The sequence below is a fragment of the Siphateles boraxobius genome, unplaced genomic scaffold (assembly GCF_051911475.1).
Source record: "Siphateles boraxobius isolate OS27281-9 unplaced genomic scaffold, OSU_SipBor_1 11, whole genome shotgun sequence".
Classification (NCBI taxonomy): Eukaryota; Metazoa; Chordata; class Actinopteri; order Cypriniformes; family Leuciscidae; genus Siphateles; species Siphateles boraxobius.
This window is the reverse complement of record NW_027508711.1, coordinates 5,137,368-5,154,616: the sequence shown is the minus strand read 5'-3', so window position 1 is coordinate 5,154,616 and position 17,249 is coordinate 5,137,368. Positions and strand designations below refer to the sequence as shown.

General features: G+C 44.2%; 1 protein-coding gene across 1 annotated transcript in view; it reads right to left on the bottom strand.

The window, feature by feature from the left end:
• Nucleotides 1–1,924: 1,924 nt before the first annotated feature.
• Nucleotides 1,925–17,249, bottom strand: part of LOC143699880 (uncharacterized) — a 36,296-nt gene continuing 20,971 nt past the window's right edge. Inside the window, exons 3-4 of the mRNA XM_077194320.1 lie at nucleotides 2,337–2,444; nucleotides 1,925–2,205 (exon numbers count right to left, since the gene is read on the bottom strand). Coding sequence (XP_077050435.1) covers nucleotides 2,015–2,205; nucleotides 2,337–2,444 — 299 coding nt within the window. The 3' untranslated portion in view covers nucleotides 1,925–2,014. The remainder of the gene's footprint in view (nucleotides 2,206–2,336; nucleotides 2,445–17,249) is intronic.

Here is a 17,249-nt window from a genome sequence, read left to right as displayed (position 1 = left end):
GAACGCCCGGCGAGAGCGGAGAGTTTTCATAGACAAACTCAAGCAATGCTCGCAGTCAGCCCCCTCGAGGACTGACTGGGCATGCTCCACTCCCAAACAAGCAATACACATAGGATGTGTGTCCCCACCCGTGATATAACGAGGGCAGGGCACAACACAAGGTTTATAACTTTGCTTGCTCGCCATAGTGATATATATATATATATATAAGGGGCTTGACAGACAACAATAAATAGACAAGGACAGATATACAGAGAGCGCTTGCTGAAGGTGCAGAAGCTATCGCGGTCTGATTTCAGGGTTGCTTTATAGTTTCCTGGTCTATGACGTCACCTATGTCGTAGCGGGCTTCCATTGGACTGATTTTACACGTGTTTCACGACGTAATCACGCAGAGCGTTCCCACCGCGTCTCAAATGCAGCTCGAGTTCCCTTGAAAGGGAACTACGTTGCCCAACACTCAAAAATGGCCCAATGTTACCCGACGGCTGATCGTCGGCTTGGTGTGTCCCAGGCTTTACACAGATCTATCATGCGCCCTGCACGTTTGATATGATGTAAGATGAACGAAAGTTCACCAGGATTCGAAAGAATCAAGTTAAGTGTGAAACCACACCAACGCTGCCGAGGGCACCGGGAACAATCACACTCAGACTCGGACCTCAGCAAATCTGCCCAGTGTAAAGCCCCCTTAGTTTTGTCATGCCCACGACATACTAAGTCACAGTATCACAAACTTGATTTCTCGAGTCGAAGTGAACTGCGGTGCTAATAGAGGGTTTGCACCTACTTCACAATGTGGTCAGTTACCTGGATGCACGGCCATATTGGAGATACTCGGATGTAAACAACAGCATGGATTGCACTGTTGATGTACTACTGAACACATTGTTACACTAATTTATGTTGTCTAAACCACAGAAAAAAAAACACATGGAAGCTGCAAAATCATATAGAGAAGGACTTAGTAAGCAGGAAAGAGCGCAGAATTTTGTTGAACTAAAGTTAATATGTGGTAAAGATCCGAACGAGCTAGCTTCTCTAATGTTAGCCCTTACCGCTATTCCTCCTTCTATTTCTTATCCCGACATAGGCTACGTTCATATTTTCAGTACAAAAAAAGCACATGAAATCCATTCAATCGGATTTGGACTGACAGTGTGAATGTAGCCATAGTTAACTACTTTACGTAAACATTTTAGCCATAGTCAACACTTCATTTACACATGTGGCTAATACTGTGCCTCAACCACAAGCGTCTTCTTTCATCCGTTTTTGGCACTCTTCTCTTTAACTTTTGGCAGTCTATAGAACTCAAAATGTTTTTTCCCGGTGCGACCGATTAGTACAGACCAAAACACGACCATTTTTCAGCAGTTCAGTGGCATTGTTTACGTTCAGTGCCCCCAATATGGCCGCCTTCCGGATTGATGACGTTAAGTGAAAACCCTCTATAGAGTGTCATGAATGTGTGCCGTGGACAGAAGACCAACGGCCAAGGTCAGGATTTTCGTTAAATAATACATTAATTTCGGTTTGTTTTTCACCAAATCCATCATGTAACGCTAGAACTGTTGGAATATACGAAACGTGTTGTATGGGATCATTCTGTTCTCTGCATCTTTTTTAAAAGCTTGATGCTGGTCATGCTGATTTCACTGCGATTATATGAAAGAGTGGAAATTATTTATTTTTTAATTTCTTCTTTTGTAGTCTGAAAAAAAGAAGGGCATACTGCATTAGAACAACACCTGGGTGAGTAAAATTATAGCTATCCCTTTAATCTTTAGGAATCTCTAAATAAATAAGGTATTTTTATTATTGTGGTTTTATCAGACTTCTTTAAAGCATGACAAGCTTTATTAAATATGACTGCAGGAACAAGGTGATGTATTTTATTTAATAAAATGTCACATCAGAATTTCTACAGTAAAAAAAAAAAAGGTATGTACAAAGAAATACAAGCTATATAAGTACAGTGTGTCGGATTGTAGAATGTGAAGATCTGCTGTATTCAGTGCACCAGGAAGTAGGAGAGCAGAGAACAGCAGAGGAACAGGAAGCTCTGGGTGACACTATGAGCCCCGTTACACAGGTCCCCCTCACAACATGAGATGCCCTCGACACTACTAACTGATGCTGTGGCGTCACAAATAGATTTAGACACACAGCCTTTTACAACTAATGACTGGGCTCCAAAAGTTCCTGATGAAAAGAAAGAAAACAAAGGTTGATTCAGTCTAAGCTGGACAGATATGTGATCTTTATCAAATGTTTAAACCTAAGAAAGTTTAAAAGATAATGACTTTAATCTTTTTCTGTTTTCAGATTCTAACCTGTTGCTTTAATGCAGCGATCTTCACTCCCTGAACAGCGCAATATGTTTGAGCAGCTCTTATCACCACAAGAGAAACATTGCTTTCCATTGGGGATGTTAGAGGGATCTACAGGAGGAAAATAAGTATCCTTTTATTTTATTTTCTGTAGCCACTCCCTGCTTTTTATTTTCAGATTGAAACTCAAATGGAAGTAAATAGAATGTTGACTTTACAAATTAGATTTGTATGATCATTGAAGTACAATACCTGGAGCGTTACACAGGTTTGTGCCACAGCAGGAAGTAGAGACTTTTGAAATGCCGAGATTCAAGGACCCACTTTGACAGGCAACAGCACAATCTTTAACCTTCACTTTAGAAGTAATGTCACCTAAAAATATGAATGATACAGGAGAGACCAGTTCAACTGCATATTAGTTTAATGGTAAATGTATTTATAAATGTAAAAATTTAGCATTTTTCTAATTTCAAACAATTTTTAAATACAAAATCATAAATTAAATATAAGAAATATATGTAGAATAGTCTGCATAGATAATTCCACCAGAAAAAGGAGTAGCCGTTCTGTTGCAGCACCAGTAAATTATAGCACCATCTCCATCAGTCAAATAACTGTACATTTCAATCATATTGGATTTACCAGCTTGTGCCACTGCTGTAGAACTCATGCACTGAGAAAATCCACTGGGACATGTTTTAGCCGTTTGTCCTGCACAAGAACCCGTAAGACTCATGCATTCATAACAGCTGAGAGAATGTCCTTTAGGAATAAAACAGAGAGAATGAGACATCAATTATCTGTATTTGTACCCAGTAACATCACAAACATTATTTGTCTTTGTACCTGCAGTGAACAGAGTGAACAGAAGAAAAACTGAGATTTGCAGATCCATCTTTGATCAGGAGGAGAATGAAATAACGTGTCTGTTTCAGTGCCATTTTATAGTTTATCAAAAATGGAGGATCCTTATGAGAACTAAGAAACATAAACTTCAGGTGCCAGGTAATGACAAATAATGGATTATTATGTAAACTACAATGTGTACTATAGGTCTACTTAAAGTAAACCAATTTTGCAGAATGCAAAATTCCTAATGTCGCGAGCCATTAATGGCCACCAGAATCGTTGCTTGACCAAAAAACTGGTGCGGTTAACTCCTGGATGACAAGCCACACTCGGTGGACAACCGGGCGGAGGCGTTACCCCTTCTAAGGCCGTCCTGACCTTCGATTCGACCTCCCATGTGAGTATGGAGACAACTAGCTTCTCAGGTAAAATGCACTCGGGAGTAAACGGGCGTTCGGTTTGGACAAAAATACGAGATAAGGAATCGGGTTTGATGTTCTTGGAACCCGGGCGGTACGATAGAGAAAAATCAAAACGTCCGAATAAAAGTGCCCACCGAGCCTGCCTGGAGTTGAGTCTTTTAGCAGATCTAATGTATTCTAGGTTCTTAGGATCGGTCCAAATGATAAAAGGTACCCCCGACCCTTCCAACCAATGACGCCACTCCTCCAGTGCTAACTTGACTGCCAACAACTCTCTGTTACCAATGTCATAGTTACGTTCGGCAGGAGATAAACGATGAGACAAAAACGCGCAAGGGTGCATCTTGTCGTCTTTGGAGGAGCGTTGAGGTAGAACTGAACCTACCCCCACCTCTGACGCGTCGACCTCCACCACGAACTGACGTGATGGATCAGGGGCGATAAGGATGGGAGCTGAACTGAAGCAGCTCTTGAGGTTGGTGAATGCAGCTTCCGCTGTATCGGACCACCTGAACGTCGTTCTTGGGGAGGTCAAGGCAGTCAGAGGAGTGGCTAGTTGGCTGAAGTTGCGAATAAAACGCTGATAAAAATTGGCGAACCCCAGAAACCTCTGTAGGGCCTTACGGGAATCTGGACTTGGCCAATCCATCACAGCCTTAACCTTTTCAGGATCCATACGCACCCCCTCAGACGAGATCATGTAACCTAGGAAAGGAACAGACTGTGCATGAAAAGCGCATTTCTACGCCTTGACAAAAAGACCATTCTCTAGCAACCTCTGAAGCACTCGTCTGACGTGCTGAACGTGTTCCTGGAGAGACGAAGAAAAAAATCAATATGTCATCCAGGTAGACATAGATGAATTGGTCAACCATGTCTCTCAGCACGTCATTCACGAGTGCCTGGAAAACCGCTGGGGAGTTGGACAGCCCGGACGGCATGACCAAATATTCAAAGTGACCCCTGGGGGTGTTAAAACCGGGTTTTCCATTCATCCCGATTCTTGATGCGGACCAAATGATAAGCATGAACACTTCCTTCAGGTCGAGGTACTCACGAGGCACGTTAGACACATTCACAGACTCCTCCTGAAAGACAGAACTGGACACGGACGAACAAGCAGACACCAAACAAGACGCATAACATTGGGTGCACCAGGTAGAGACTGAGTTATGTCCCGAGTCCACCCTGGGGTTGTGCTGAACTAGCCAGGGGTGCCTGAGAACAATGGGGACAAGGGGCGAGTCCAGAAGCAGAAAAGACAGTTCTTCGGAATGATTGCCAGAAGTGATAAGGGTCAACTGAGGGGTGGTGAATGATATAGCTGGAAGTTCTTGACCATTAAGTGCATTAACAGAAATCTTGTTGGTGAGTTGTGTGATGGGTATTTGGATCTTACGTGCTAATGTCCAGTCCATAAAATTTCCTTCGGCTCCAGAGTCCAAAAGTGCCTGACAGTGATGAGTTCAGGTTGCCCACTGCAGTCTCACCGGGAGGAGTGTGGAAGAGGCGATGGATGTGAAGATCCCGCCCGACAGTATCCCCTTCTCTACTGCCGAGCCTTGTCTTTTACTGGACACTGGTTGAGAAAGTGACCCGCTCCACCACAGTAGAGGCATAAACCACGGGACCTCCTTCTCTCCCTCTCCTCCCAGGAGAGCCGAGCTCGACCCACCTGCATGGGCTCGTGATCGTCGACGGGGCTGACCGTATCACTACCGCTGGCCTGGGGGTTTCCGAAAGTCCTAGGGCCCGAGACAGTGGTGGATACGGTCAGCCAGCCCATGCAGGAACATATCCCACTGCGTCTCCTCGTTCCAGCGGCACTCAGCGGCGAGGGTGCGAAATTCAATGGTGTAATCGGCAACGGTTCGGTCCCCCTGGTGAAGGTCTGCGAGTTGTCGTGCAGCTTCCTTACCGGCGACCGCCCAATCAAACACCCTTCTCATCTCTTGTGAGAGTGCCTGGAACGAGGAACAGCATGGTCGTTGGTTTTCCCACACTGCCGTCCCCCACAAAGCTGCACGTCCAGTCAACAATGTTAGTACGATAGCCACCTTCGCATCCTCAGTGGAGAGAGTCAGAGGCTGTAGGGCAAAAAACATAGAACATTTAGTCAGGAAGGCTCGACAGTAATTGGCCTTACCCGAATAGCTCTCAGGGGTGGGTAAACGTGGCTCCTGTTGACGACCGGCTGAAGGAGGGGTGGGGGAGGCGGCGGTGGGGTTGGCGCAGTGGGTGTGGCAAAGTGTTGAATCTGCTGGGTGAGCCTGCGCCACCAATGCTTGAACCGCCCGGCCAGTCATGGCGAGATTCTCCTCCTGCTGATCCATACGAGACATGTTGCGGGCGAAAAACTCAGAAAGTTCAGGTGTCCTTTCTGTCTCCATGTTGTTCAGATCGTTCTGTTATGACACAGAAAATAGCGGAGACAATAGCAAGTAAACTCAGTTTATTGACCAATAAACAGTAAGGCAAATGGATGAACATGGGAACAGTCTCAGAATTCTGGCGAAGCAGACAGATGGACTCCTTGGTGACGCAGGCATGCAGGTAGGCAACCCAGTCCTCGAGACGGTGAAAGAGTGAAGTAATCCAGGGAAGTCAGGCAAGTGCAGACAGAGACTCACGAGGGTTGACAGATGACATCCAGCGACTCCACAAACCCACAAAGGCACAGGCAAGCAGACAGAGACACGAGAGGGATCAGACACCATGAACGGGAACATCCAACAACGATCTGACAAACACAAGACGAAAGACTAAGTGCTTAAATTGGAACCGCTGATCAGTCACCGCTGGCGCTGAGGATAATCAGGGACTGATCAGCGGCTCCGCCCACGTGCATACAAAAACACAGCATCAGAACGAGTCAATGAATGTGTGAACCGTGACACATATGTATTTGTGGCGAGGGGGGTGTGGTCTCGCGAAGTCTGTAGCGAGAGACGAGTCAGCGAGCTGTGCGGTGAGTAAGTAGGTCAAGTGCAGATGATGAACACCTGTGTCTGATTGCAGTGATTGGTGTGGAGACCGCATATAAGCTGCCAGGAATGAGAGAGCGGGAAGAGAGAAGGACTGGGGACTCGTACCAAACACTCACGACCTGCTGGCTGACAATGGACTGAGTTACACATCGGAAAGAGTTTTATAAATGGACTGAGTTACACATCGGGAAGAGTGGTCGTTTGACTGAACCTTGAGAGCTGGAGACATACAGCGAGAGCTGGTACAGCGGACAGAGTGTTTCTTATTTATGTGCTGTAGTGGAACACTACGGTGAAGGCGCACGAGCACACCTTTTGTTTGTTCTTTTTTTCTGAATAAAGTACGAGTCCCAAGTTCGCCGACCTGTCTTCTTCTTCCTTCACCCACACACACGCTAAGATTGACTACAGTATTATTTAAAAATAAAATAAAAATATTGAGATTGAGGAGTCACGTGCCGATGTGGGCGGGGTCTGAGCCGGTCCGCCATGATGGTAGGAGACGCTATCGGTTGCCAGGGGCAACGCCATCAGAACTTCACAGAAGCGCGTCTAAACATTCAAGAGCTCTTTCATTTTTGCGCATTTATTATTTTCGCACATTTATTATTTCGGCGGGACAGAGACGGATCTACGAATACGAGAAAAAAAGGAGGAAAGTAAAGAAATGCAAAAAGATAAGGCGAAAGAAAAGGGACCTTACAGGAACAAGCTCACACCAAGCGCAAAACAGCGGTATTTGGAGAAGCAGCATCAAGATATTTGTTCTTTTGCACTAAGAACAGTATTGTTATTTTATTATTATTACTTATGTTGTCCATGAAACTTATGTTGTCCGAAAAAAATACATATATATTCAGTTCTCGATAAATATTGTTAAGCCATATCAAGTTGTTTCAAGCATTTATTTCAAGAAATAAAAAAGTAATGAACAAGGCACTCAAACAACACTTTTGCACATGTTCGTTAAGGCACAGCAAACAGTGACAACTTATCAAAGGCATCAGCCAACCAAGCAATCCGGCGTCTCCTCGTCAGGTCAGAGACTTTGCTCTCCCTGATGCTGTGTCCATTTCGGTAACCTAAAAAACTGTATTCCATTCTTCCTATGTTTTCCAAATGTATCGTGTGAGGTACTGGAGCAGTTTTTAACGCAGCAGTGACTTCCAGGCATGGTAAAACAGTGTGGAATTGCGAGAACCTCCTCTACTACCGAGTTAACAACACACGTAAACAATCTTGTTTTGCCGCCGGAATCCTGCCAACATGGTGGAGAGGGTGAGAATCCCGCGAGATCCCGTGATATCGAGGGGAGGGGCTCTGTACCATGACGACAACTCCTCACTCTCAATACTCACAATCTCCCTTTGTAAATATGAGGATGTCAAATTGTCTTAGCATTTTATCCTTTTAGTCTATCATTCCAAAACCTTTGTTACACAAAAAGTTACACAAGCGGGGATCTCGTTCTCTAGCAACCTCCGAAGCACTCGTCTGAGGTGCTGAACGTGTTCCTGGAGAGACGAAGAAAAAATCAATATGTCATCCAGGTAGACATAGATGAATTGGTCAACCATGTCTCTCAGCACGTCATTGACGAATTTGTTTTGTTACACAAAAAGTTACACAAGCGGGGATCTGAAATATCTGGATTCAGAGATTTTACTCATATTTGCCAAGGGTGCTATTATTAGTTGAGGGCACTTAAAGTAAACATGATTAAAACTGTAGACTGATTAAAATGTTAATTATTTTGACTTTTATACCTGAAGTAAATGTAGTGTTTGATCACCTGACCATAGATCCGTCTCATATCCTTAGGTTCTGCACTGTAAATTACAGGGACACCACAATCAGCAATCCAGTCTCCACGGCTTGACATAATTCCATCTATGTCTTCTTGGGTCTGACAAAAAAATACCTTAAAAGAAAGAAACTCCATTACCTTCACAAATCAAAAATGATGATCTGTTTGAATGGTGTGAAGATGCATACCTGTCGCACTTTCTCTTGAAATTCGCCATCTGGCAGGTTATGCCAGTCAAATTCTTCTGCAGAATCTGGGTGGCCACACATTAGTTTAAATAATGTGCTATCTAGTGCTTTGAAACCTGGTCCACCATGCATGAGAGACCAAGAAATTAGCTTTCCCGCTGTGTAATACCGCTTCATTTCCACAGCTACTTGGTCATAGGTGAAAAACATCTGGCCTGTTTTCCCCTCAAAAACTCCAAATGATGACAGCACATCCTGCATCAAAAGCCTAGAGAAATAAAGAGCACAAATACAATTAAATAAGTGAATTGATATTGAAATGAATGCCTACAATTTGTGCTTATTATAATAATAATAATAATAATGAAGTCATAATGCAGTCATCATAGCAATTTAATACATATAGCTACCAATTTAATACATATAGCTACACCAAATAAATGTGGTCATAATATATATATAATTACCTGTTTATTATCTCAAACCTTAAGCTAAGAAAAATAAAATAGTCCATTACAAGGAACAGTTGGCCAAGCAACAAGAGGAACACTGCCAGAATATTACTGTAATATTGATATTGTAGTACTCTGAGGTCATATTTAAAACCATATTCAATTGATAATTGAGACACAGGATGGCACCAGTTTCTATACTATGGTGTGATACAAGACACATAAAGGAAGTGCCATTTCAGTTACCCGATGAGTGGTTAGCATTGCCATAAGCAATGGCAAATACTATATAATATCTGACTGCAATAACGTAAACAAATTTGTTTTGTATATTTGCTATAATAAAAAGACATCACATAGTATTTGATAAATATATTATTAAATATGATAAATAAGACCAACCTGAAAAATTCTCTGCTAGGTCCCCCATAGTCATCAGCACTTTCACCTACAAATTCGATTTGTGGAGATCAATTTCATCAACATCAATTTCATTGTTAGAATAAACAGGTGAGGTCAACATGACCACATCCTCCTCATCTTCAGAATCTAATGCATAAACTTCAGTGTAAAGTACACAAATGGAGGTATTTTTTAAACTGCATAACTTAAGTCTAGACACAAATCCACACAAAAAACTGTATTAAACTTAGGGCCAGATGTACTAAACAGGGTAAATTAGCGTGAGAGCACAAATAGGCCTACATAAAAGTGCCGATGGGAGTGAAAATTCTGCAAGTGATCTACTGACGACACGCAAATCAGAGAACACAGATGTAGATGCTGATCATTTACATAATGACCAACACAATCTACCAAGAACAGAAATTAGCTTAGGGTCACAAACGAGCAAAGCCGCTGATAATCATGTGCTTTTGACAAAACAGGTGCAAAATGAGTTAAGTCAGGATTTTTTGACTAGTAAATAATGGTGCAAATACCAGTAAATTGATAGTGCAAAATGCAAACCTTAGTAAATCACCTTCCATGATTCCTTGAATTATTCTCCTCCCATAAATTTTGCGACTGAAAGGGAAACTCTTACAAATGCATATGGAATAATGTCAACCGCAAAAATAACCCTGTCCACACCTTTTCAGCGCTGATTTTTCAATGCGTGTCTTTGGTAAATCCAGACTAGTTTTTAAACGTCAAAAGAGGGATTACCCAACATCCTGATCACTGGAATGAATGGGACTCGTGATGCTTCCTGCAACTGTTCTGGAGTACCCCACATCCTGATCACTGGAATGGATGGGCCTCGGGATGCTTCCTGCAACTGTGTTGGAGTACCCCACATCCTGATCACTGGAATGAATGGGACTCGGGATGCTTCCTGCAGCTGTGTTGAAGTACCCCACATCCTGATCACTGGAATGGATGGGACTCGGGATGCTTCCTGCTGCTGTGTTGGAGTACCCAACATCCTGATCACTGGAATGAATGGGACTCGGGATGCTTCCTGCAACTGTGTTGGAGTACCCAACATCCTGATCACTGGAATGAATGGGACTCGGGATGCTTCCTGCAACTGTGTTGGAGTACCCCACATCCTGATCACTGGAATGGATGGGACTCAGGATGCTTTCTGCAACTGTGTTGAAGTACCCCACATCCTGATCAATGGAATGGATGGGACTCGGGATGGCATCAACTATCAACAGTGCTAAGTATAGTGTTCGGTGACCAGGACAGCTGTAAACGAAATACTTCACTGGCCATGTCGTCTGAACCAGCAAAGGCAAACAGATCCTTTACAACACATGAGCAAATATAAAATTACAAATAAGAGCTATCATGAATATACTGAATGTGCAGAAAGAACTTACAAATTAGCCAGCACAAAATACCTGAATTGGTTGAGACTCAACAAATTTCCTTGTTTTCCTGGTGCCATCAGGGTACTGAAACTGTATTGCTATGCCTTGCTCTGGCTCAACAGTCTGACATACATGTGTCCTCCTTTCAGCAATTTTCTTTGAAAAGATGTATAATGTCACACACACGCACGCACGCACGCACACACACACATATATATTATATATATATATATATATATATATATATATATATACACACACACACACTCACACACATTATATCATAGGAAAACATGATTAAAATGGAAAAAATAAATAGAAAAAAACCTGTCTTCACCTTTGTTCTAAGGATTCAAACTGGTGCCGCTGATGATCCTTTTAACATAATAAACAGATAAATAAACTCATTACATTTATTAAGTTTATAACATTATTCAAAGTTACAGTAATATTCAATTAAAAAGAAAAATTGTTTGAAAGACTATGCTGCCTTTTTTCTTGACAGAACACATCCCGTTTGGCTGGCACACAACATGACAGCAGTAACGAGGGGAACTGTCAAAGCAGTACTACTGTAAGTTTCTCTCACTTTATGATTCTTCAGATATACATGATAAGTTTATTTATTACAATATATTCAATATAAAATGCTTAAGACCTTTTTGACCTCTTCAAACTGTGACTGTTTTATAAAATGTTCATTCTAAAGTGTAAAATATTAATTATTTCTCATTTTGTCAGTCAGCAAGAACAATAAAATTAACATGATATTTGACCATGTAAAACTCTGTATTCTGATTTAGTGTAATTTTTTTGATAGGATCCAATCTATGGAACCGTAGACATTTTAGGTAATCCGGGAACAAACAGGGTAAGTAACCAGCATTCTCATCTATCAGGTGAAAACTGTACATTTGCGTGTACAGTTTGCTGTAATGTTTAATTAAAGCATATTATGTTCTCAAAATAAGATTGTGTTGTGAACTTTGTGATTACAGTTTTTTACAATCACTATGGCAATTTTTTCAATACTTTTAACACATTTCCTAAACTCTTAACACACCAACACACCTACAACACACATTTGGCAAAACGGTTAATTTCATACTCAAAATCACACATTGTAAACTAAACTCCAACACTAATTTTCAAAAAACAATAATACACTAACACAATACACTATGTCTACCAAAACACTAACACATGATCTCTTCCAACAGGGACATTTAGTCAATCATAGCAAAATGTCATGGAATGACGATGGAATTACAGAAACTGCATTATTTTATATAGGGCTACAGTATGTCAGGTCTGCCCTTATACAATAGACAGTATATAGTACTGTTTATAGATTGTTTTGCACTGCAGTTTCTTTTGAAGCCTCTTTACAGTTTTGTTTTGTTTGGGTTTAGCAAATGTGTGAATTTTGTTTCCTTTGCTGTAGAAATTCAACACAAAAAAATGAATGAGCCTTCTCAGAGTAACAGCATAGAATGTACGGTTTATGAAAAAATGAAGACAGAGACAGAATTGGTGCAGTAAAGCCTTTATTTACAACAGGACATTTCTGCAAGATAACAAAAATATGCAATAACTGCCTGTTGTATTTCCCCTTTTGTGTGTGTGTGAGAAGGAAGGAGACCGGGGTCAGCTGGCTGAGGCTCGTGGGTAATTTATTCAATAAACTCAGATCACTCTTGCGCCACATGCGCACGTCGAACATAAATCTCATTCACAGTTCAAAATACTCGATATGGTTCGTCTTTCCTCTCCAGAGACCTCTTCCCACGCTCCCACGAGACCTCAGCCCTCTCTCCTCGATCACTGGTTCCAGTCTGTCTTTTATACGGTCTCCCCACGCCAATTACTGCAACGAGACACAGGTGTCAGTCATTTTGCACTTGACCTACTTACCGCCGCTCGTCTCTCCACTCTCTCTCTCGTCGCAGACCTCGCTGAACCACGCCTCTCCCGCCATATACCCCCACCGCCCGACTCAGGGACAGTCGGACATTCCTAGAGAGGGAGTCAGCCACAGTCATCGGCACCCCCGGCCTGTGGATCACCTTGAACTTAAAAGGCTGTAAAGCTAGATACCAACGGGTGATCCGCTCGTTGGTGTCCTTCATGCGGTGGAGCCACTGCAGGGGCGCGTGGTCCGAACAGAGGGTGAACTCCCGCCCCAGGAGGTAATAGCGAAGGGTGAGGACCGCCCATCTGATGGCCAAACACTCCTTCTCTATGGTGACGTACTTAGTCTCTACTTATGACTAATGTACAGCACCGGGCGGTCCTCCCCCTCCACCTCCTGGGACAGGACAGCGCCCAGCCCCCTGTCCGACGCGTCAGTCTGCAAAAGAAAAGGGAGAGAGAAATTAGGAGAGTGCAGGAGCGGTCCGCCACACAGAGCAGCCTTAACCTGGGTAAAAGCCTGTTGGCACTGCTCCGTCCACTGGACGGTATCTGGTACCTCCTTTTTAGTGAGGTCAGTCAGCGGGCTGGTGAGGTCCGAATAGTCAGGAATAAACCTTCTGTAATATCCCGCCAGCCCCAGGAACTACCTCACCTCCTTTTTGGACTTAGGTCTGGGACAGGTTGCAATTGCTGCTGTCTTGTCAATTTGGGGACGCACCTGCCCATGACCCAAGCGGAAGCACAGGTACCTTACCTCCACCCGCCCAACTACACACTTCCTCGGGTTGGCCGTTAACCCTGCCTGTCTCAGCGCCCCGAGGACGGCCCTCAAATGCTCCACATGCCGCTGCCAGTCATTACTGTAGATGACGATATCATCCAAGTACGCAGCGGCATATGGAGCATGGGGTCACAGAATTCTGTCCATGAGACGCTGAAACGTGGCCGGGGCCCTGAACAACCCGAAAGGAAGTGTAACAAATTGGTGTAACCCGAACGGCGTGGTGAAGGCTGTTTTTTCTTTGGACATGGGAGACAAGGGGATCTGCCAATATCCTTCGTTAAGTCCAGCGTCGAATAAAAACGAGCCGTGCCTAACCGATCAAGCAGCTCGTCAATCCGCGGCATTGGATAAGCGCCGAATTTCGACACTGCATTCACCCTGCGATACCACACAAAACCGTACCGAGCCGTCCGTTTTAGGAACTAAAACTATAGGGCTTGCCCAGTCACTGTGGGACTCCTCAATTACTCCCATCTCCAGCATTGCCTCTAATTCCGTCTGAACCACTTTTTTTTTGTGTTCAGGCAATCTGTATGGCCGGCCGCGAACCACCACGCCCGGCTCTGTCTCAATATGGTGCTGGATCAGATTAGTACGACCAGGCAGGGGTGAAAACACATCTGCAAACTCTCTTTGTAACTTGGTTATGTCAGTGAGCTGCGAGGGCGAGAGGTGATCCCCCCCCCCCCCCCCCCCCCCCCGGGACTAGGGCGAGAGATTTCACCTTTGATGATCGCTACTGGCCCGAGATCCTCCTCTCCAATAACTGCCGTCGCAAGCAACACTGACTCCTCCTCACTCCATTTTTTCAGGAGGTTGAGATGGTAGATTTGCCGTGAATCACCCCTGTCTGTTCGTACTACCTCATAATTGAGATCCCCTATCCGCTGTGTGACCTCAAAGGGTCCTTGCCACTTCGCTAACAATTTGGAGCTGGAGGTTGGTAGTAAAATTAGCACTTTATCTCCCGGTGCAAACTCTCAAAGCTTAGTTCCCCTGTTATACAGCCGGCTTTGTCTGTCCTGAGCCTGAAGCAAATTCTCCATAGAGAGCCGCTCCATCGTATGGAGTTTTGCTCTCAGGTCCATGACATACTGAATTTCATTTTTGCTATCTGAGCGTCTGTCCTCCCAAGTTTCTTTTAGGACGTCTAACACCCCACGGGGCTGACGTCCAAAAAGAAGCTCAAAGGGGGAAAACCCCGTGGAGGCTTGCGGGACCTCTCGCACGGTGAATAAGAGGGGTTCTAGCCACCTGTCCCAATTTTTCGCGTCTTCCTGTACAAATTTATGAATCATTGTTTTCAACGTACGATTAAATCGTTCGACCAGTCCGTCCGTTTGCGGGTGATAGACACTGGTACGCACCGATTTAATGCCCAATAATTCATATGATTCGCTTAACGTGCGTGACATAAACATGGTGCCTTGATCCGTGAGAATCGGGACCGGGCAGCGGTCCACGAAATGGCTTGCTCTAGTGGCAGGAAGCGGGTCAAGGAATTGGCGTGGGGAGAGCGCAGGAACCGCGTCGAGCCCTTCAGGATGTCCCGGCCCCCCTCCCCTGACGGATCCTCACAACCCGGCTGGACCCTCGGCTCCAGCCTTCCAGCAGTGAGGTACCCTCGGTGGTCCATTGAAGCGGGTCCTGGGGAAAGGAACGGGCTTAGGGGAATGGGAAGAGAGAGAGACAGGGGGAGAGAGAGAGAGAGAAATGGATGGCAGGGGTTCGCCGACCCCGGAGCACGCCGCCAGTTGATCCTCCGCCAGTTGGATTGCCAGATCCAGCAACGCCGCCGGTGGCACTGGACCCACTGGGCAGTCCTCTTCGGTAACCTAGACACGAACTGTTCCAGTACCACCTTGTCGATGATGGCCTCGGCGTCGCTTCCTCCGGCCAACAGCCATTTGCGGCACGAGTCCCGAAGCTGCTGCGCCAAGACAAAGGGTCGGCCTGCTTCCGCCAGTTCCAGCGAACGGAAGCGTTGACGATGTTGTTCTGGGTTGAGGCCGACCCTTTGGAGAATGGCTCGTTTCAAACCGGCGTATACCAGGAGGTTCTGGACGGGCAGTTGTTGAGCAGCCTTCTGGGCTTCCCCCGACAGTAGAGGGATTAGCTGAACCGGCCAGCTGGTTGATGGCCACTCACATGCCTCGGCTGTTTTCTCGAACAAGTCCAAGAAGGCTTCGGGATCATCGGAGACACTCATCTTCGTAAGAGACATGTGAGCGGCTGGGATGGAGCTGGGGAAAGCCGGCTCCATCCGAACCTCCCGGTCCAGCAGGGTCCGGAACAGCTCGCGGTCCGCCTGCTGAGCTTGCATCATGGCTTGAAACCGACCTTCCTGATCCGCCCGCAAGTCCAGCAGGGCTTGGTGGTTCTCCTGATGTAAACCCGCGAGCGATGTGATGATGTCCGCAAATGGCGTTCCTGATGTTCCTGACGGACTTTGCATTTTGGCGGCGGCGTTCTCCTTCCTCCCGGGTTTCAGCACCAGTGTTGTATTTCCCCTTTTGTGTGTGTGTGAGAAGGAAGGAGACCGGGGTCAGCTGGCTGAGGCTTGTGGGTAATTTATTTAATAAACTAAGATCACTTGCGCCACATGCGCACGTCGAACATAAATCTCATTCACAGTTCAAAATACTCTATATGGTTCGTCTTTCCTCTCCAGAGACCTCTTCCCACGCTCCCACGAGACCTCAGCCCTCTCTCCTCGATCACTGGTTCCAGTCTGTCTTTTATACGGTCTCCCCACACCAATTACTGCAACGAGACACAGGTGTCAGTCATTTTGCACTTGACCTACTTACCGCCGATCGTCTCTCCACTCTCTCTCTCGTCGCAGACCTCGCTGAACCACGCCTCCCCCACCACACTGCCAGTATTACTGTATGTGAAAATACAAAATATACAAACAGAAAAAGCCATCTTCTAATCATCCCGGTGTTAAATATTTTGTGTATTTTTGTGTATTTAAGTATTTTGTGTTAAAGCAACAAGAAATGTGTTAATAGTATAGCTTACACAGACGGATGTAGCGCTAACTGTGTTAAGAGTTTTGGAAAATTGTTAAAAGTATTGAAAAATCTGTCATAGCAATTGTTAAAAACTGTAATGCATGATCTACCAGTATTATATGTTTTAACTGTTCATTGCATGCTACATAGCAACTGGAATGTTTTTTGTATTTAAGTGAAATAATGTGGAAAAATATGTTTATTTACTATTAAAATGATTGACTAAATCCAGAAACTTAGATAAATAAACTTTATTACAGTAATATGATTATATCTATATTTTAAACATAATTCATTGATATAAAAGTTCTGGGGGAAAAACAGGAAATGTTTAAAGGTTAAATACAGCACAGCATCGCCCTCAGGCAACGGAAAGTTTTCTTAAGCCCTACAGTATGTTCAGTAAATTTTTCTTTAAATGATTGCAACCAATTAGAATGTTTGAAAAAGCAGGAGCATATAGTGTGAGAAGAAAGCAAGATTATTTGCTTTAGTAATCTTATTTAAATTGACATGACATGTATATAAAAAATATTTGTGTGTGTATGAAGGTGTAGCCATTTGGCAGGTTTTACAAAATTGTTTACAATGTTCACAAAATTATTTTTTCTTTTTGTTGCCTCAGGGAAACATTGTGCGATAAGGGCTACTTTTCAAGGATGTATTGGACAAT